Source organism: Scyliorhinus canicula, chromosome 5 (assembly GCF_902713615.1).
Source record: "Scyliorhinus canicula chromosome 5, sScyCan1.1, whole genome shotgun sequence".
NCBI classification, from domain to species: Eukaryota; Metazoa; Chordata; class Chondrichthyes; order Carcharhiniformes; family Scyliorhinidae; genus Scyliorhinus; species Scyliorhinus canicula.
Genome location: NC_052150.1, coordinates 170,559,448 through 170,581,597, shown reverse-complemented (window position 1 = coordinate 170,581,597; position 22,150 = coordinate 170,559,448). Strand labels below are relative to the sequence as shown.

The following is a 22,150-nucleotide window of genomic DNA, read 5'->3' as shown; positions in this document are numbered from 1 at the left end:
GTGTTCAGGGAGAGAACGAGGCAGTGAGGTTGAGAAAAGCAGCCATGATCTTATTAAATGGTGGAGTAGACTCAAGTGGCCTTATTGCCTATTCCTGCTCTTATTTCTTATGTTTTTAAATTCTGTTGTGGGGAATGATGCACAGGCACTTAAAAATTCTCTCATGAAGTCCTCTCGGGTTGGCCCTTCTGCTAAAATAACAGAAGAGGAACTTTATAATTTCAAGGCCATTGTTTTTTCTTTCAGGTGGCCACTGTAGCATAATGATGTAAAGTGTAGTTTAATAATACATTTTACAGTCATAATCCCATGCATAAGCTCCCACGTGTAAAGATATTTCATAGAGGAAGGTAATTAGGCAACATGCACACTTTATGAATGTTATTGAAATAGCTATGGATGAAATTGAGAGAGACCTTTGTGGCTTAGTAATCAGAATGTCATAAGTGATTTTGGCCTCTGCAACATCTGGATCTCTGACAAACTTCAACACCCTACCTTTTCCCAACTGTGTATTCTTACCCATGGTTCTGTAACACGGATATTAAAAGAAATGGAGAGTTTTTTTTGTTGATAAACAAGAGTAAGAGATGAGAACAGCAGAGCGATAAGAAAAAGAAAAATTAAAATAGAATTTAATGAGTACAGTGGAAAAGGAAATGAAGGAGAAGTGTAAGAATAGAGGCAATGTGAACCTTGCAGGCATATTTGTTTGCAGACTGACTGATAACTAGAGGGAATTGGAAATTATTTGGTGAGCTCCAGCTGAAGATTATTGCAGTAATACAGATGGCCACTTTAAATTTTAATTAGCCACAGTGTACTCGAAAGATACTGTGAATTTGTACAACAGGTTTGTTGGTATGACTAACTTTGTTTCATGATGGACCATGGTGGACACATCTTCATTCCACAAAACACATTTATCTCCCTGAGAAAAATAGGTGGCAAAGTTCAGAAGGGAATCCTCCAGCTCTGCTCATAACTTGACACACAATAAGCTAGTGGATAAACTTCTGCCAATGCAGCTGCACAGGAGAAGTCCCTTGAGAATTCACACCCATATCCATATAAAGAGGAGCTGGGAACAAGACTCATGGCATCAGAAACAGGACAATGGCAAGAGATATGAGAGATAGATCCTCACTACCATCTGCTGTAAAATCTGTGAGGGCCAGTTCAAGCCAACAAACTCTTCAAAATTCTACTTGTTGCTGTATTCTGGCTTGTTAAATATTCCGTTTGAATGTCTTGGTCGCACCTTAATTGCTTGTGTAATTTGTTTTATTTTCTTCTCGTCAGGCTTCATATTTAAACAAATTGCATTCTGGAAATGACTGATCCATAATTACCTGACATGGAAGACTCTTGGTTAATTTGTTCTTTAAAACAGGACTTCCAAGTTGAATTGTATTCTTTGCTTTATGTTCTGAGGTTGCTTTGACATAGATGAACATTCCTACCATGTAAGAGAACACAAAAATATTTATTCATATGCTTTATTTTCAAGCCACCCAATTCATAGAGCATAAATTAGAAAAAACACATGTTTGCTCATCTTCAATTTGAAATACCACCGGCTGAATTCTGATTACTTAATATTGAGTGAATCAACATGATCATCCATAGCACCATAGAATTTACAGTGCAGAAGGAGGCCATTCAGCCCATCAAGTCTGCACCAGCTCTTGGAAATAGCAGACGACTGAGGCCCACGCCTCCACCCTATTCCCGTAACCCAGTAACCCCACCTAGCCTTTTGGACACTAAGTGGCAATTTACCATGGCCAATCCACCTAACCTGCACATCTTTGGACTGTGGGAGGAAACTGGAGCACCCGTAGGAAACCCATGCAAACACAGGGAAGAAGTGCAAACTCCACACAGACAGTCACCCAAGGCCATAATTGAGCCCGGGTCCCTGGAGCTGTGATACAGCAGTGCTAACCACTGTGCCACTGAGCCACCCAGTATCCACTATCAAGGACAAAATTGTTTCCCTTTCAGGAGTCAACATGGACTTCAGGAAAGGAATTCATTTTTGACAAACCTGATGAGTTTTTTGAGGATGTAATTGGTGGAATACACAAGGGAGTACCAGTGGATGTGGTGTATTTGGATTTTCAGAAGGCTTTCAAGAAGATCCCTCACAAGAGCTTAGGAAACAAAACTAGAGCACATGGGACTTGGGGTAAGGAATTGGCATGGGTTGAGAATTAGCTAACAAACAGAAAACCAAGAGTAGGAATAAATGAGTCATTCTCAGGTTGGCAGACTATGACTACGTGGATTCCGCAAAGATCAGTGCTGAGCCCCAGTACTTCACAATCTATATCAATGATTTGGATGTGCGGAGCAAACATCATGGCCGAGAATCCCACCAATCGCACCTGCTTGGTCACTGCAGCACTGATCGGGGGGCCGTTGGCCCTCATGGCGATTCTCCACGCTCGAAGGGCCGAGTGCCCGCCGAGTCCCGCTGGCATGGTTCACATGTGGTCCCATCCGGCGGGACCTCGACGTTCTGGCTGTGTGGGCCGTCCTGGTGGGAGGGCGGGGATCCAACTCCGGGGGGGGGCTCCGCGGTGGCCGGGCCCGCGATCAGGGTCTACTGATCGGCGGGGACGCTCATTCTGGGGGGTGGCTATGTTCCTTCGCGCCGGGCCCCCGTAGCGCTCCACCACGTTACGTGGGGCCAGCGCAGAGATGGCAACCACGTGCATGCGCCGACGTGAAGATGGCCGTCGCGTGCATGCCCGGACTCGCGCTGTCTGTCGCACGCATGCGCGGACCCACGCCGACCGTGCAGCCGGTGCCGGAGCAGCGCACAGCACTCCAGCGCCGTTCTAGCCCCCTGAAATCCGGAGAATAACTGGGCCAGGAGACTCATTAATGCCGACGTACACCACTCTGGTGTTTACGCCGGCATCAACACTTGGCCGGGATTTTGGAGAACCCCGGCCAATATTTCCAAGTTTGCTGATGACACAAAACCAGATGGGAATATGAGTTGTGAGGAGGATGACACGAGGCTTCAAGAGAATTTAGACAGACTAAGTGAATTGGCAAAAACATGGAAGATGGAATGGAAAATGGAAAAATGTGAAGTTATCCACATTTGTAGGAAAAACAGAAATGCACAGTATGTTTAAAATGGGGAGAGATTGAGCAATGCTGATGTCTAAAGGAACCTGGGTGTCCTTATTTACAAGTCACTGATAGCTAACATGCAGGTGTAACAAGCATTTAGAAAGGCAAATGTCATGTTAGCCTTTATTTCAAAGAGAATTTGACTACAGGAGTAATAATAATAATAATATTCTTTACTAGTGTCACAAGTAAGCTTATATTAACACTGCAATGAAGTTACTCTGAAAAGCCCCTCGTCGCCACAATCTGGTGCCTGTCCAAATTACCTATTAGCACTTCTTTTGGGCTTGTGGGAGGAAACCAGAGCACCCAGAGGAAACCCATGGGGAGAACATGCAGACACAGACAGTGACCCAAGCCGCAAATTAAACCTGGGACCATGGAACTGTGAAGCAACAGTACTACCCTCTGCACCTGGAGTATCGTGTACAGTTTAGGTCCCTTTACCAAAATAGTCTTGTTCGAGAGGTAGTACAGTGAAGGTTCACCAGACTAATCTCAGAGATGGTGGGATTTTTCTATGAGGAACGATTGTGAAGACACAATTCTTCCCTAGAGTTTAAAAGAATGAGAGGTGATCACATGGAGGTATACAAAACACCTACAGAGTTTGACAGGGTAGATGCAGAAAGGATGTTCCTCTTGGCTGGGTGGTCCAGAACCAGGGAACACAGTCTCAGAAAATGGGGGAGCAATTTAAGGACTGAGATGAGAAGGAATTGATTCACTCAGAGGCTTGTTAATCTTTGGAATTCCCTACCCCGGAGGGCTGTGGATGCTCAGACATTGAGCAAGTTTAAGACAGAGATTGATAGATTCCTAGGTATTCAAGACATCAAGGGTTACGGGATCATAGAATGCCTACTATGCAGAAGGAGGCCATTCAGCCCCTTGAGTCTGCACCAACCCTTTGAACAACCACAATACCTCAGCCCAATCCCCCATCTTATTCTTGCAACTCCATCCTAAGAGACATTTCAGCATGGTCAACCCACCTAACTTGCACATGTTTGGTCTGTGGGAGGAAACCGGAAAACCCAGAGGAAGCTCACGCAGAAACAGGGAGAATGTGCAAACTCCACACAGACAGTTACCTGAGGTCAGAATCGAACCCGGGTCCCTGGCGCCACGAGGCAGCAGTGCTGACCACTGTGCTGCCCAAATAACGCATGGAATTAGTGTTCAGGTACAAGATCACCCATGATCTAGTTAAATGGTGGAGCAGACTCCTGGTCTAATGCTCCTAGAATTCCAGAAGATAATACCAGAATAAATGCCAGCTGTAGCTTCTGATATTAATATTTATGGATTTCCAAATGCTGTACCATTTGTTCTACTAATACACTCACATGCAAATTTTCTCTGACTTATACACACTATCATTGGTAACTTATCCTATACTTAGCATGAGGGATTAGATTCTCATCTTACTTCCAGGAGGGAGGTTTGGACAGGGTTAGGGTGGTGGGGTGAGTTATGTGCACCTTCAAGACAGGCCCCATCAGGAATCTATCACATATTCTTGGGTCAAGGGTTATCAGCTATCAGGGTGGAAGTCCAGTGAAATTCCCATCAATGAGTGGGAGCCTGACACCGCAAGCCAAATGAGTCAACTGCTGCTGCAATATTTAGGTCAGTTGGTTTAGCTCAGTTGGCTGGACAGCCAGTTTGTAATGCAGAGTAAGACCAACAATGTAGGTTCAATTCCTGCACCAGCTGAGGTTAATCATGAAGGCCCTACCTTCTCATCCTTGCCCCTTGCCTGAGGTGTGATGATCCTCAGGTTCAATCATCACCAGTCAGCTCTCCCCCTTAAAGGGGAAAGCGGGACTATGGTGACTTTACTTTTTTTAACTTACCCCTAAAAGTACCTAGCACTTCCATCAACTAAGGGTCGACAGGGTTGACCTTCAGCTAAAAGTTTGATGGGGCATGGAAGAGGGACCAGAAGGTGAGTCTGCTATCTCCCACAACTGGCCAAGGTGCCAGTCTGCTGCCATGATCCCATCTTGAACAACATTCTCTGAAGCTGGATTGCAGGCTACCGATGCCCCATCACACCCCACTCCCCCATCCACCCCACTCTCTGCCTGTGGTGAGTAGTCAATATGGCCAGTTAAATAGACAGCAGGCACCTTTAATTGGTAGCCCCTTCAAAAATCATGCTCTGGGTTCCAGAGTCAGCATATGTGTGTTCCTGGCTGATATTTCCTTCCAACGACAGATTCAGGAATCAGGAAAAAGTCAGCCCATTAAATCAGCCAGAAGCACTGAAGATATCCAAGGCCAGTTTTAATACAAAATTCAATAGAATTGCAGCATATAAGCCCCAAAACATTGGCAGAAATCTTGAACCTGCCACATAATTATGAAAGAACTAAATTTATCCAGTCATCACAAATTTTGGCGATAATTATAAATCAATGGAATTATGGATAAAAATCTCAGATTCCTGTGCAATAAAGTTGGACCTTGACTTATTCAGTCACTGTAAAATATAGCTATGAAAATGTTTTTCCGATCAACAAATACTCTTTTCCAAGCAGTGCTCCTATTCAGCTTTTTAGTATTCTCAGCTGAATTTTTTGTTTTAAGCTGTCGAAACCAAGAAAGAGAGTCAGTGTTTCAGCAGCTTACCCTAAATTGGCTTCCACAGCAAATAAAATAAATAGAACATCCATCAGGATTATACAGTGTCTAGTCAGGTGTATTTCCAAGGGTCAGCACAGTTGCATAGTCACACTTGCCCTGAGGCCTAATGTTAGAATAATAACAACTTGTATTTAAATAGCTCCTTGAAGATAACTAAATGTCCAAGGAACTTTTCAGGAGCAGTAAAAAATAAAGTATGACACTGAGCTACATAAGAAAATATTAGGTCAGGTGGCCAAACATTTGGTCATGGACATAGTTCAAAGGAAGATCTCAAAGGAGGAAAGCGAGGAAGAGAAGCCAAGAGGTGTAGAGAGGTATTCAAGGTCTTGGACCTAGGCAGCTGAAGACACAGCCACCAATGGAGCAGCAATTACAAAGATAGAGACACGCGAGGCCACAGAGGTATTTGAAAACAAGAAGGAGAATTTTAAAATCAAGATGCCATTTGATCAGATGCCTGTGCAGATCAGCGGGCACAGGTGTGCTGGTGGAACTGGACTCGCTGTGAAATGAGAAACAGGCAGCAGAATTGTGGGCGATGTCAAACATTCCACAGGCCAGAATAGAGGGGACCAGCCAGGGATGTGATGGAATAGTCAAGTCAAGTGGTGGCAAAGGCATAAATGAGGGTTTCAGTAGCGGATAAGCTCAAGCAGGGCAAAGTCGAGCAATGTTACGGAGGTGGAAACAGGTGGTCTTCGGGATAGTGTAAACACAATGTCAACTTGGGGTCAAATGTGGCACTAATGTTACAACAGGCTAGTTTATTCTCAGACTGTTGTCGGGAAGAGGGATGGATTCAGTAACCAGGGAACAGTTTGAAGAAGGGATCAAAATCAATGGCTTCAATCTTAGCAATATTTAATTTAGGTTAGAAAGTTAAAGGTAATCAGATTTTCAGTGTAAAGTCGGGGCAGAATTTACGGCATGAATTTTTCAGGGTTGGGGGCATAGTGCTCACCATCACCTCTCGCAAAAAAAAAAAGGTTACAAATCTGAGTGGAAGCCAATCCTGCCCTCAGGATCTACCAGACAAACTGATTGCGCCAATTAGCAGCACCAGAAGGACGTAGTGACACTTCTTGGACTGCAATGGGGCTCACGAGAAAGTGACATGGGCACTGCTCATGGTGGGTCCAGGGTTTCTTGAGACAGGAGAGATCTGGCACTCCAGCAAGCTGGATGAGGTGGTGGGTCTTTGAAGCCAGGTGGGGAGGCATAAAGGGCCCCACGTCCCAGCCCCCAAAGGAGGTATTCCTTCCCATTCGTTCACCAACTTTGGTGAAAAATACAGCCTTTCCACTCGAGCCCGCCTTCCACTGCCTAGCATATTATGGTAGTGGGGGTGGATTAAGGCCTTTAATTGTCACCCTCCCCACCCACTGGGTGGACTATAAAACACATCCCTACTCTTGAGAACACATATTGGAAATAAATGAAAAATGTTGCGGATGCTTGAGATCTGAAATAAAAAGAGAGAATTCTGGGAAAACTCAAAAGGTCTGGCATCATCTTGGACAGAGTAACAGGGTTAACATTTTGTATCCAATATGACACTTCTCTGCAACTGAACTGTGATGGGTTTTGCAGTGGAAAGCTGGGAGGGGAGGTTGTCAGGTGCACAGCAGGGATAGATTAGAAGATGGGAAGATTAAATGACAGAAGATGCAGAGGGAGAGTTAATGATAGTAGCAAAGAAACAAAGCATTGGTTCAGAGCAGGTATTAAGAGCAGAATAAATGTCAGCTCTGTCTGAAAGCATAAATATAGTCACAGGTGCCTCTTATTCCTATTCCTTATGACTTTGAAGTCCCATTTTTGCGTAATACTTTATCAAGCCTCTTTCATTGTATTTTGATAGGGCACTTAAAGAAATGGATTAACATCTCCATTAAAATAATAAACAGAGCATGTTCATAAAAATGCATTTAGCTTTGCACGCATGGTAATATCTGAGGCGCACATAATTGTTTCTACAGTTACATTAATCAATTTTAATTTATCTAATTTTAAATATTGGGTGAAATGTTGTGTACTGGTGTGCTTAGTTTGATGATGATAATGTTACTTTAGATACGACTTTAATCTGTGATCCAAACTCAAAGTAATTTCCTCCATTATATTCATTACACAGTTGTTTTTCTCAAGCTATCTGTCCTTGGTCTGTGCTCATTGATTTTGAACCTCTGGAATTACTTCCACTACCTTCTATAATCACGTACTTCTGGAAAGAAAACCTACCCTCAGATCCTCTACTCTAAGGATAGCATCAAGTGCACACCCCCCCCACCCACACCCCCACACCCCCCCACACCTCCCCCCCCCCCCCCCCCCCCCCCCACACCCCCCTTCTGCCCTATTCCCCTGCAACACCATGAGGTGAAAATTGAACAGGGCCTGAAAACGAGCATGGGGATCCTGATGGGAATTCCTCATTCCCATTGTTTGTATCTCCTGTTAATTTAAATAACTAATGAGATGAATGCTGTTAAGTGGCTGCAAACCTGATTGGGAGATACAAAACTGTGCGACATTAACATGAATTAGAATCACAGAATTGTTACGACGCAGAAGGGGCCATTTGGTCTATTGTGTCTACACTGGATTTCCAAACTAGCATCATGACTTAAAATGAGCTGTTATTACTTAAATCCAGCCTGCGCCTCTCAAAGGTGGCTACAGCAGGTGCTGGAAGTCATGTAAAATTAATTTTGATATGAGGAACCCTCAATAGCTCAAATAGGCAGAAAGCAAGCTCCAAGATTTTTGGATGCAGCACTGGATGCTTTGTTGTAGGAGATGGAAAGCAGGAGAGATCATGGGTGGGATTCCCTGACCCCCGCCGGGTCGGAGAATCGCCGGGGGTCGACGTGAATCCCGCTCCTGCTGGCTGCCGAATTCTCCGGCCCTCCAAAAATCGGCGAGGCGTGAGTTGTGCCGCCCGCCTCGGAGAATGGCGGCGACGGGCGCGACTCAATGGGCCCCGGGGCTGCCTGAATTCTCAGGCCCGCGATGGGCCGAAGTCCTGCTGGTTTTTAGCCAGTCCCACCGGCATGGTTCAGACTATGTCCCTTTCTGGCGGGACCTGGTGATGTGGGCGGGCTCCGGGGTCCTGGGGGGGCACAGAGCAATCTGGCCCCGGGGGTGCCCCCACGGTGGCCTGGCCTGCGATCGGGGCCCACCGATCCGCGGGCGGGCCTGTGCCATGGGGGCACTCTTTTCCTACGCGTCAACCGTGTCAGCCTTCGCGATGGCCGACGCGTAGGTGACCCCCCCCCCGCGCATGCGCAGGGATGACATCAGCAGCCGCTGACGCTCCTGCGCATGCGCAGACTTGCGCCGGCCGGCAGAGTCCCTTCGGCCCTGGCTGGCACGCGCCAAAGGCCTTTGGGGTGGGCTGACGCCAGAGTGTTTCACGTCACTCCGTCCCGCCGGGACCACCCGCCCCACCGGGTACGGGAGAATCCCGCCCATAATCTATCCACACATAATCAGGAGCCCCTCCAGACAAACTTTGTGACAGCAGTGAAACAAGATAGCTCTGGCAGTCAATACCAAGAGTCAAGCACTGGATGCATCGTCACAATATTCTCATGCCTGATGAGGAAAAATTATATGTATGTTTAAATGCTATGTTCTACCATCTGCACCTGTCATCTTAGGCACTGCTCAATGCACCACATCTCTATTCCTCACCTATCAACACTCTCCATTAATCACCATTCATAGCTCACAATTACTGCTTCACTTCACATTCACATTTACCTCTGCTGCAAGCCTCACACCAACATCTCCCAGCTTACACATATTGCCAGCTATTTTTTCCATGGCAGGCACATCAACCAAACATCACCCTCACCAAGACACATAACTCTCTCCTGTAGGAAAAATTGTTGCACAACTATAGGCAGCAGGAGCTAATCAACGGGGTCATGCATGGCTGCATGCCCTGACCCTGATCAAGAAGATGGTGGGCAACAGCCATTGGTGAGGCCATGGTCAGCAGTGGGTCTGTAATGTTGAAGATGACAGTATCCTAAAACCTAATCCTCTAACTCACACCCCACCATGTGGAGATGCCGGCGTTGGACTGGGGTGAGCACAGTAAGAAGTCTTACAACACCAGGTTAAAGTCCAACAGGTTTGTTTCAAACACAAACTTTCGGAGCACTGCTCCTTCCTCCACCTTCCTCCTTCCTTCCTTCACCTGAGGAAGGAGCAGTACTCCGAAAGCTTGTGTTTGAAACAAACCTGTTGGACATTAACTGGTGTGGTAAGACTTCTTACCACACCCCACCAATTTCTTATTTACCAACCTGCAGATTGTTGGAGGGAAGAAATACTCAGAGTCTTTTCTCGACTGCGTGGAGTTGTAAAAAAGTTGCATTTAGTCAAAATTGCAGGAGAGACAAATTCTGCTGCTGCCCTCAGCTCGCAAAAGTCAGTTCTGATCATATTCAGAGTTACATGCATATATATTTAAAGTTCTTTCAGAGTTCCAAGTAGGCACTGACATCATTGATTCATTCGAAACAATAAAAGGTGATCAATATGCATATTTTCTGGGCCCTTTAATGGGAAACGATCAACTAATACAATGCTTCTTTACAATCTCCTGGATTCTGTTCAATATATTTCCCTTAACCTGAACTCTTTGATGGGGTGTTAATGTATTTTTATTCCCTGCTCTGGGCTGGACAATGAATCTCTTACAGACAGGCTGGAGCCCTGGTTTCTGTGACATGGGTCCCCATTCTTATCCTAACGCCCTGTAGGATGATTCAATTACCTCGAGTGCAGGTGACTTTTCTTTAAGGTTCAACATTTTAACCCCTTGCCTACTCGTTTTTCCCTTGACCTGTGCCGCTATAATACTCGAGACATCTTTATTATTACTTATATCAATTCTGTGACACATATAGCAATTTCTTCTGCTAACAAGATGGTGTAAGAATGCACCTCATGCTTCCTCAGGCCACACTCTGTTCCCCTCACCATAACTCTACCCCTTTCTACTTTCTACTTTCAGATACCCAAGAACTGCCATGGGCCACGCAGTGGTGGAAGAGCAGGGTGACCATATGAAGAAAAGATGCCATTACATGCTCTGGCATTTTCATACTGACACAATGCATAATTTAGACAAAAGCATACATTGGGTAGGATTCAATATGGCCTGCAGGAGTGATTGTGATCTGGGAATTATGGGTTGGGGGCTGTGGAATGGGATGGAACATGGAGTGCTCATCACTTGCAACTATCTCAATGATGGGGAATGTCAATGATGGCCTTCCCATCCAGAGGCCAATTGAAGCCCTTATGTGATCTTAAGTGAAGGGCCCTGCCCAGCTGCAAGGGCTGCTCATTAAAACCAGCCCCATCCTCACCAACAACATGGTCCTATAGCTCACCTAGAATTTCACCTTCCAGGTAATGAGTGACTTCCCTATTTTTCTGAACAAGGAATTCTACCTCACGTTTATCTGTTGAACCTAATTTGTCAATTACTGTCCATTCTACAAGTTATTAGTGCCCATCTGTAATCTGCAAATCTAGAAATTATGATTTTCATTCCGAAGTCCAAATAGTTAATATAAATTGTGAACAGCAATGGTCCCAACACTGATCCTTGTGGAAACCACTTCCCACCTTCTGTCACTCTGAATAACTACCCTTTACTCCCAAGCTCGGCTTTCTGTCTTGAAGCCAGCTCGCGATCTATTCTGCCACTTCTCCCCTAACTCCACATTCTCTGACCTTATCATGAATGAATCATGGGGCACCTTATTGAAGGCTTTTTGAAAGTCCAGATAAAATAGATCTACTGAATTGCCTACTCCCTCCATTCACTTTTTCAAAAAAAAGGAATTGATTTGGTTCAGCAAGGTTTTCCCTTTTGAAATTGACGTTGACTGTTCATTATTATAAATCTTGTTTCTAGATGTTCTTCTATTCTCTCCTTTGGTGTTCCTACCACGGATGGTAAGCTGGCTGGTCTATAGTTTTGTGGGCATGTTCTATCCCACTTCTTCAATATAGGAATTAGATAAGCTATCCACCAGTCTTCTGGCAAATACCACATCTTTGTTCTGAAAAATTGCTAAATATGTGTTTTAAAACACGCGACATTGTTCCATAATAGACCAGTCACGTGACCTAGAAAACATGGATGCAATTTAACTGTTGTTTACTGGCCGATCAGACATCTACCTGTACTCACCTTGGCTAAGGTTTTCTGGCCGTTCTCATCAACGGAATCAAACCCCCTTGGTTTGACCATCAAGCATCTGGGCTGCACGGTTTTCTATTACATATGAGTAACGACGTTACAACAGTGAGTACTGACCTTGGCTACTGTTAGTCGTGTGGTCAGTAATAGGCAATCCTAATCCTGAGGATGTTTGTCCTTGTCCTCTCGCCCACACAGAACCATCTGAGGTCAGCTGCTTCCACTCACAGAAACCAGATTCGAAGCTACACAAGGTATAATTTACTGGAAAACAAAAAGCAAGGGAATAGACCGCCGTTAAGACATTTCACTGAGGAGGTCACCATCTCCACATTTATGCTGCACTGTAAAAATGAGGGACCTTGGAAAATAAAAATGAAGAGCAGTTAAAATCATATCTGGCTTTGCATTTTTGTATTATTCTTTTACAGGATATGGGCATTGCTAGCCATGCCAGAATTTATTGCCCATCCCTAATTTGTGGACTGGAGTATTTAACTTGAATTACTGTTTATGCCAGTACTGCAGGCTGTATTGCAGAATTGTTCCAGTGCAGGAGGAGGCCATTCGGCTCTGAATGAGAAATTTGTCTAGTTCCATTCCCCTGCCTTCTTCCCATAACCCTGCACATTCTTTTTTTTTCAGGTAACAGTCTCTTTGAATGCATTGATTGAAGCTGCCTCCTCTGCACTCTTAGGCACTGCATGTCAGACCTTAAACACTGGGCAGTGTGAACAATATTTCCCCCAGTGTCGCTTTTGCTTTGTTTACTAAGTACTTAAAATCAGGGCTGGGATTCTCCCCTGCCCGTCGGGGCGGGGGTGGGTGGGCGGCATGTCGGAGTGGCGTGAACCACTCTGGCGTGGTCAAGCCCTCACATTGGGGGGCTAGGCCCGTGTCGGAGTGGTTCCGACTCTGCCGGCTGGCGTGAACGGCCTTTGGTGCCACGCCAGCCGGGGCTGAAAGGACTTCGCCGGCCGGCATAAGTCCGCGCATGCGCCGGAGCATCAGCGGCTGCTGACGTCATACTGGTGCATGCGCAGGGGAGAGGGTCTGTTCCACCTCTGCCATGGTGAAGGCCATGGCAGAGGCAGAAGAAAAAGAGTGCCCCCACGGCACAGGCCCGCCCACCGACTGGTGGGCCCCGATCGCGGGCCAGGCCACCGTGGGGACACCCCCCGGGGTCAGATCACCCTGCCCCCCCCACCCCCAGGACCCCGGAGCCCGCCCGTGCCGCCAATCCCGCCGGTCAGGTAGGTGGTTTAATCCACGCCGGCGGGAGAGGCCTGTCAGCGGCGGGACTTCGGCCCATCGCGGGCCGCAGTATCGCCGCGGGGGGCCCGTCGACCGGGGGGCGAATCTCGGGGGGCGGAGAATTCGGGACACGGCGGGGGCAGGATTGACGCCGGCCCCAGTTTCTTCCCATCTGCTCAGCCCAAACATCTCATCATTTTGAAAGCTCCCTCAAATTTCCTCTCAGCCACCTCTTCTCCAAGGTAAACAGTCCCAACTTCTCCAATCTATCTACATAACTGAAGTTCCTCATTCTTCATCCCTGGAACCATTCTCATGAATATTTTCTGTCCTCTAGCCAATGTTAGGAACAATGGGCTGAATTCTCCGACCCCCCGGGGGGTCGGAGAATCGCCCGGGGCCGGCTTCAATCCTGCCCCCGCCGTGTCCCAAATTCTCCGCCCCCCGAGATTCAGTTGCTAAAGAAAATTAGGATCTATCAAGTCAGGTTTCACTCTGGAATTTGATTTGTCCTGTGCAGGGATCGCAACATCAATACCTTCACATCCTTGCTAAAGTGTGACACCCAGGACTGGACACAACATTCCAGCTGAGGCCAAACTAGTATCTTCTGCAAGTTCAACATAACCTCCTTGCTCTTGTGGGAGGTGTGAGGATGAACTGTGACGAGGATGCAGGGATCATACAGCATGATCTGGACAGGTTGGGCGACTGGGTAAATCAATGGCAGATGCAGTATAATTTGGATAAGTGTGAGGTTATTCACTTTGGAAGCAAAACAAGAAGGCAGATTCCTACCTCAATGGTTGTAAATTGGGAGAGGGAAGTATGCATCAGGACGTGGGTGTCCTTGTGCACCAGTCTGTCATGTGAGAGTACCTTTAAGAAATGGATGTTTAAGCAATGTATCTTTAAGAAATGAGCAGCTCATATTACTGAAGCGATGTCAGAGTGGGGGTGAGCTGGGTGTTTAGCTCAGCCATTTTGCAGTGTTTTGGTTTCAGTTTGGAGGAAAAGAGCTTGGGTGTGTCTGTGTTTGCAGTGAGCTGGATTTGCTGTGATCTCTGCCATGAAAGACTATCTCTGAATCATTTGGGTGATTTAAACTCATAATAGTAATGTCTTTAACCTGATGTGTTTCTGTTTAAAGGTGTTAAATCTTTTGGAGGTTTGAAGGAACATTTTAAGGGATTATTTAGTGTTGTATTATTTTTGGGGTGATCTTTGAAGTAAGGGGTAGTAAGTGATCCAATGTTTATTTAAAAAGGTTAAGTTGAATTCATGGAATAAACATTGTTTTGTGTTTAAACAACCCACGTGTCCATAATTGTAATACCACACCTGGAGACCAAGCCGTGTCATTCAAAAGCAACAATACATTAAAGGGAGAGGCTGGTTGAACTCCATGATACATTTTGGGGTTCTGAAAACGCGGCTCCCATAATAAGTCACTGAAGGTAAGCATGCAGGTGCAGCAGGCGGTAAAGAAGGCTAATGGTCTGTTGGCCTTCATTGCGAGAGGTTTCATGTATAGAAGTAGGGATGTGATGCTGCAATTATATAGGGCCTTGGTGAGGCCACACCTTGAATAGTGTGTGCAGTTCTGGTTTCCTTTTCTGAGGAACGATGTTCTTGCTCTCGAGGGAGTGCAGCAAAGGTTTACCAGACTGAGTCCAGGGATGGCAGGACTGTCATATGAGGAGAGATTGACTAGGTTGGGATTGTTCTCGCTGAAGTTCAGAAGAATGATGGGGATCTCATACAGAATTATAAAATTCCAATAGGACTAGACAGGGTAGATGCAGGGAAGATGTTCCCGGTAGTGGGTGTGTCCAGAACTAGGGGTCACAGTCTGAGGATTGAGGTAAACCATTACGGACAGAGATGAGGAGACATTTCTTCACCCAAAGAGTGGTGAGCCTGTGGAATTCATTCCCACAGGAAGTAATTGATGCTAAACTTTGAATATATTCACGAGGCTGCTAGATATAGCTCTTGGGGTGAATGGGATCAAAGGTTATGGGGAGAATGCAGGATTAGGCTATTGAGTTGGATGATCAGCCATGGTCTTGGTGAATGGCGGAGCAGGCTTGAAGGGCCAAAAGGCCTCCTCCTGCTCCTATCTTCTATGTATCTATGTCTTATTGATAAAGCCAATAATTCTGTATGCTTTATTAACTGCTCTCTCAGCCTGGCGACACAATTTATTTCTTGGCAAATCTTTGCCAGAATAAGGGGCCCATTATATTATATGAGCAGTGAAATAATGCCTCATTGTTATTGATTAACCAATATTGCACTGGTAGTTCCTGGCTCTGCAGTATTAAGTTTAAAACAAGCAGGTGTTATCTAATGATGAATAAACTAAGGATTGTAACATAATGAAGTAACAGTTGGCAATATATTTCAGGTACTAATTTGATGTTAGGGTTCTAACCAGTTTGGAACAGTTTGACTGAATTAAGGCCATGTAATCAATTGCATAAATTTCCATTTCAAAGTTAACACAGGCATCTAAGAATACGGAATTCCATCCTCACATCGCGGCCCAAAGAATTTGGAAGAGCATTTGTAAGAGATCTGCTCAAGAAAAAGAAAGTGGGTTTTAGATTGGTTCCTTGGAAAAAGAATTCCCAGTGTGGGTGCTTCTCCATTAATCATATTGTCACTCTTGCAGATTGGCTTCTTGGGTTCCCCAGAATCACCAGCAGTTCTACTTATTGTTAGCTCAGTTGGCTGGATGGCTGGTTCGTGGTTTGGGTTCAATTGCTGTACCGGCTGAGGTTACTGATTGCCTTCTCAACCTTGACCCTCACCTGAGGTGTGATGACCCCCAGGTTAAACCACTATCAGTCAGCTCTCTCTCAAAAGGCGAGAGCAGCCAACGGTCGCGAGGACTATGGCGACTTTCATTTTCGCTTTCACAGTCAATAGATGGGACGTTGTTAACGGGCTGTAAGTGGATCCCATAATGTTAGATCCAACCAATGATCAACCTCTTTTAAATCCACTGCCATTTGAATGTCAACAATGGAGCAGCATGGATGAAAATTGGGACAGTTTTGAATTTACGCTGGCTGGTCGGCACTCAGTTCTCCTGGTCTTCCTGATAATCCAGTTTTCACCTCAACAACACCACACTGTTCTCCAAGGTTCTTTGAACCTGCACATAGGCACCTCAAGGAGCAGGATCTTTGGACACTAAAGGGCAATTTAGCATGGTCAATCCACCTAACCTGCACATCTTTGGACATGAAGGGGCAATTTAGCATGGTCAATCCACCTAACTTGCACATCTTTGGACACTGAGGGGCAATTAACATGGTCAATCCACCTAACCTGAACATCATTGGACACTAAGGGGCAATTTAACATGGTCAATCCACCTAACCTGCACATCTTTGGACCATGGGAGGAAACCAGAGTAGCTGGAGGAAACCCACGCAGACATGGGGAGAACATGTAGACTCCATACAGTCCCCCAGGGCTGGATTGAACCCAGGTCCCTGGTGCTGTGAGGCCGCAGTGCTAACCACTGTGCTGCCGAGCCGTCCTTTTCTTCAAACCATTTAGAAAACCGTTCAAAGATGGCATTTATCATTTGGTTTGCTTAAATGCTGTTTATATATTCTGGGAAGTTGTGCACACTGCACATGCGCAGATGGTAGGAGCTATATTCACCTCAGGGGTCATCATTCTGTGCCGAAATGTAAAGGCCAAGCCCAAGCTTTTTGGGAAAGGCTGAGGTATGAGAAGTCGAAATTTGGCTTTAACGGCATCAAAAATAATTTTAGATAACAAGCAAAAAAAAAGACAATGAAAAGTAGGACCAACAGAAAAATTAGTCTCAATCCATGAAATGCTAAAAACAATGAAAATCGTCGGGATACATCAATCTTACTGTCATGGAAGTAGTCAACTTTGGTAGCAGTAGACTGAAATGTCTCTATTGCGTTAACTGGGATATGGATTTATTTGGATGACAGGAGCAATTACTGAACACTGGAATTAATGAGGTGTACCACTGTTAGTAAATCTAGCTGTGCATGCATCTTTATACAGATGGGCACATTAGTAATCCTTGACATTTTTGAGATATCCAAGTGTTTGTCATTTTTCCAGTTGTAGTGGGAGCCCAAACAGTGATCCGTCTTCTGGCCATGGATTGCTTTTCCAGATGGCTAAAGAACCCAATAGGAGGGAGAAGGAATTTTGCATCTGATTTTACGGAAACAATCAGAAATTATTGAACAAGTTAAGGTTAGGGAACAATTTGGAAAGGGAGATGGAAACAGAAGAATGAATTTCACAGCAAGCATATTGCTCGAATGTGATAGAGCTGCCCCGGGGGCTAAATAAGCAGAGGGTGGGACTACTGCCTCTTTGTGGATGGGCATTGTTATAACATGCCTGCTTACCACTGGCTGGGGACTAATGACAATCCCACAATCCTATGGGAGTATGAGCTTCCCCAATCAGGGGGGCGGAGAAATCATTAGCAGACTCCCTGCATAAATAGAGCTGGCCAGTTTGGAACTGGCTAGAGAGAGAGGAGTGAGCAGCAAGGGAAGTTGCTGCTGCTGTTGTATATATATATATATATATATGTTATTGTAAATAAATGTTATTTCTTTGCATCCTTAAAACTCGTGCTGGATTCTTCGTGGCCCACACATAAGGCATCCTTTTGCCTTCCAGCCAACCTGCTTGGCTGACAGCTCCAGCAGTCCAAGCAGTGCAAAAACTGATTATTGGCTGCTGCTGGAACAGCTAGCAGGCACATGTTGAAAACTGTTGTGGCATTCAGACGCATGCAAGCCTGGGGTATTTAACAGTGAGGGTTCAGGTAGGCTTGGCCAATAGAAGCTGGTGAGGGGGGTGGGGGCCAGGGACGTGGGTCTTCAAAGCCATGCATGGAGAAACAAAGCGGTGGTAAGCGCAGGGGGCCCTGCAAATAATATGTCCCCTTCATTCCTGCCTTTGCCTAATCAGTCTCCCTGCACCTGACTACACCAACCATATTATGACATGGGTGGTATAATATTCCGGTTAGTTGGCTCGGGAACAAGCTTGATTTCAGGATGGCGGATGGGCTGCCAATATTGGCACCCACCCACCTACTGTTCTATGGGGACAGGGTCACGGGAGTCAGATTGGCATTGGGTAAGCCATCCATCACTTTTTATGTGCCTGATCCCACTGAAAACATGTTGGGGCAACATAGTAGCACAGTGGTTAGCACAGTTACTTCACAGCTCCAGTGTCCCAGGTTCAATTCCGGTTTGGGTCACTGTGCGGAGTGTGAACATTTTCCCCGTGTCTGCGTGGGTGTCCTCCGGGTGCTCTGGTTTCCTCCCACAGTCCAAAGATGTGCAGGTTAGTTGGACTGGCCATGCTAAATTGCCCTTAATATTGAAAAAGATTAGGCGGGGTTACTGGGTTACGGGTGTGGGCTTATGTGGGATGTTATTTCCACGGGCTGGTGCAGACTCGATGGGCGGAATGGCCTCCTTCTGCACTGTAAATTCTATGATTCTATGGAGGGGGAGGTGTAAAATTCCGTTCGTAATAGGGTTTTGTGCCAACGTTAATGGGGTAAGGGGAGTAAAACAGAAACACACAATTTTAAGAAGGGGACACTGTTGAAATGAGAAAGCGATTAATAAAGCCAGACTGGAATTGACAGTCAAAGGGAGAAAGGAAAGCAACAAGTTGACAACAAGGCAGCATTGGACCAAGAGTGGCTTCATGAGCAAAACTGAAGTCAATACGAAATTGGAGAAGGGCAATCCTCAACTGGTTGGAAGGCTGAAGGTGGTTTTGATTCTTGGAGATCAACAATCTCAGCTGCAGGACAATATTGCAGGAGTTCTCTGGGGTAGTTTCCTGGACCCAAACATTTTCTACTGTTTCATTAATGACCTTCCTTCTATCATCATATCAGAAGTAGAGACGTTCTCTGATGATTGCACAGTCGCTAGTGCTTAAGTTGAAAAGTGGCAAGTAATATTTGCGCTAAACAAATGCAAGCAAGATAGAATCTAACCATCTTGCCATGATATTCATGAGCATTACCATTGCTAAATCGCCCATATCGACATACTGACATTTACCATTGACTGGAGGCTTAACTGAACCAGCTATCTGCATACTGTGGCAACAAGAGTGGGTCAGAGGCCGGGAAATGTGTGATGAGTGACTCAACTTCTGCCTCCCATGGGCTTGTTCATCATCTCAGGCTCAAGTCAGGAATGTGGTCATAGAATCATAGAATTTACAGTGCTGAAGGAGGCCATTCAGCCCATCGAGGCTGTACCAGCCCTTGGAAAGAACACCCTACTCAAGCCCACGCTTCCACCCTATCCCTGTAATGCAGTAACCCCACTTAACCTTTTTATTTGGACACTAAGGACAATTTATCATGGCCAATCCACCTAACTCGCACATCTTTGGACTGTGGGAGGAAACTGGAGCACCCGGAGGAAACCCACGCACACATGGGGAGAACGCGCAAACTCTGCACAGACAGTGACCCAAGCGGGGAATCGAATCTGGGACCCTGGAGCTGTGAAGCAACAGTGCTAACCACTGTGCTACCGTGCTGTCCATTGCTACCGTGCTGCCCATTCCATGTGATAGAATGCTCTTCACTTGTCTGGATGAGCGCAGTTCCAACAACAGTCAAGAAGCTCAACACCATCCAGGCCAAAGCAGCCCAATTGACCAACAACCCATTCACCACCTTAAACACTCACTCCTTCCACCACCAGCACACAATGGTAGCAGTGTGTACTGTATAGAAGATGCACTACAGCAACTCACCAAGCTTCCGTCTACAGCAACTTCCAAACCCACAACCTCTATTACCTAGAAGGATAAGGGCAGCAGATGCATGGGAACACCATCACCTCAAAGTGTTTCTCCAAGCCACACACCATCCTGATTTAGAACAATATCACAGTTCCTTCATGGTCACCGTGTCAAAACTCTCATTCTCTAACAGCACATTGGGTGTACTTACACCAGATGCACTGCAGCAGTTCAAGAAGGCGGCTTACCACCACCTCCCTCATCAAGGGCAGATAGGAACAGCCAGTAAATGTGGCCTTGTCAGCAAAGTCATGTGGACTTTGAATAAAACAAAAATTACCCAGTAGCTAAAATCTCTTTGGACACACACTGTCAAACTCAAGATGGTTTACTAGCTGCCTTGGTCACCACCCAACAAAATTCCACCCTGCGTTATAATTGGGGAAAAAGAACCTGTAAAAGCCACTGGTTCAACCATGGCTAGAGTAATCGGCAGCAAGGCTATCCAGATTTGGATGCAGTGTTAAAGGAAACAACCACATTTTGCCATGAAAAATGCATTGAGTGTTTATGCTGGAGAGAAGCTTCATGGAGAATGTATGTATTTTAGGTCACCATAACTGGTGAAGTAACGGTTTGAGCTGCAGCTAGGCTGTTTTATATTTGAATATGTACAGTTCATTTACAACAGCAATGAAAACCACACCATAACAAAAGCACAATGAAGCCCAGTGGACCAAGCCTACTTGCTTCAGACCCTATAGTTCTCATAGAAGTAGGCTGACCTCCTCCTCCTTCATACCCTAAGAGGTGTGGGTGACCATGGACTTCCATTGGATTGGTGAAGTCTTTGGTAAAGCACTGCAGTGGTTTGTTGTTGCCTTCTGCAGTTTGGTTGATTCGGCATTTTAGCTAAGATAAAGCGTGAGGTCAGGCTTAAAGCCTGCTCTTGTCAACTTGGATCTTGTTTGCCATTCACACATTTTAATCTGTTTATATGCCACTATCAGCACCCTTCTTAGCCTTAATCACCCCATTTACATTCCCTTTATCTTTCTGTCAACGCCATCTTTGTCAATCCCCACATATCACTGGCCCCCTATCCAACCCCACTGTTCCATGCCCCCCCTCACAAGAGTATAAATCTGACCCTATGTCCTGTTTTGCCAAAGAGTCATCCAGACTTGAAACATTAGCTCCCTTCTCTCTCCACAGATGCTGTCCGGTTTGCTGAGATTGTCCAGTATTTTCTGGTTTTTGTTTCAGATTCCAGCATCCACTGTAATTTTCTTTTATCTTGTATGTCTCTCTTGTGGGGACCATGAATTGGATTGAATTTGAATTGGTTTCTGGAGCAAGCAAGGTGATGGATTAGAGGCTTACCCTGTCCACTTTGTGCATTGAATTTGTAACTCTGAAGATTATGAAATTATACAAACTATGACTGACCAGGAAACTCTCCCACTCTTACCAGCTATCATCAGGCATATAGGAAAGTCTTACAGGCTGATAAAAAAAAACTAGCTTAGCCGTGAGTTGAATGCATCTTCTGTGACCTTCAAGTTCTGAAATGGGGCTTGAACCTAGAGCTACTGAAACAAAGGTAGGAAGGCTTCCACTGTGCTACAAGAGCTCCCCCGTAGGCTGGCCAGCAATCTAATTAAATTGGAACATGCAGGGATCTCATAAAAAGATACCTATTGTATCAATCCAACATTAATGAATTTACAACACATTTTCATTAATTAGTTAAATCTCTAATACTTTTCTCTATATCCCAGAAACAAGAAAATACTGCACAATCTCAGCAGGTCTGATAGCATCTGTGGAGAGAGAAGGGAGCTAACGTTTCGAGTCCGGGTGACTCATTGTCAGAGAGAATTTTTTCTTTTCTCTCTACATTATTTTAGACAAATACATAAAATATATATATGGATGGATGAATGAACAGAAGAAAAATCATTAGTGGTTGCACATAATTTTCACTACTTGTGCACTTGTGGAGAATATTTGTCTCCTGATGCTTCAATGGCTAGAGATCCACATAATTCA

General features: G+C 45.4%; 1 protein-coding gene across 1 annotated transcript in view; it reads right to left on the bottom strand.

Annotated features, from left to right (window-relative positions):
* Window positions 1-22,150, bottom strand: part of malrd1 (MAM and LDL receptor class A domain containing 1) — a 499,008-nt gene that overhangs the window by 372,352 nt on the left and 104,506 nt on the right. Inside the window, exons 10-11 of the mRNA XM_038796452.1 lie at window positions 12,152-12,298; window positions 1,353-1,459 (exon numbers count right to left, since the gene is read on the bottom strand). Of these exons, the coding sequence (XP_038652380.1) occupies window positions 1,353-1,459; window positions 12,152-12,298 (254 nt within the window). The remainder of the gene's footprint in view (window positions 1-1,352; window positions 1,460-12,151; window positions 12,299-22,150) is intronic.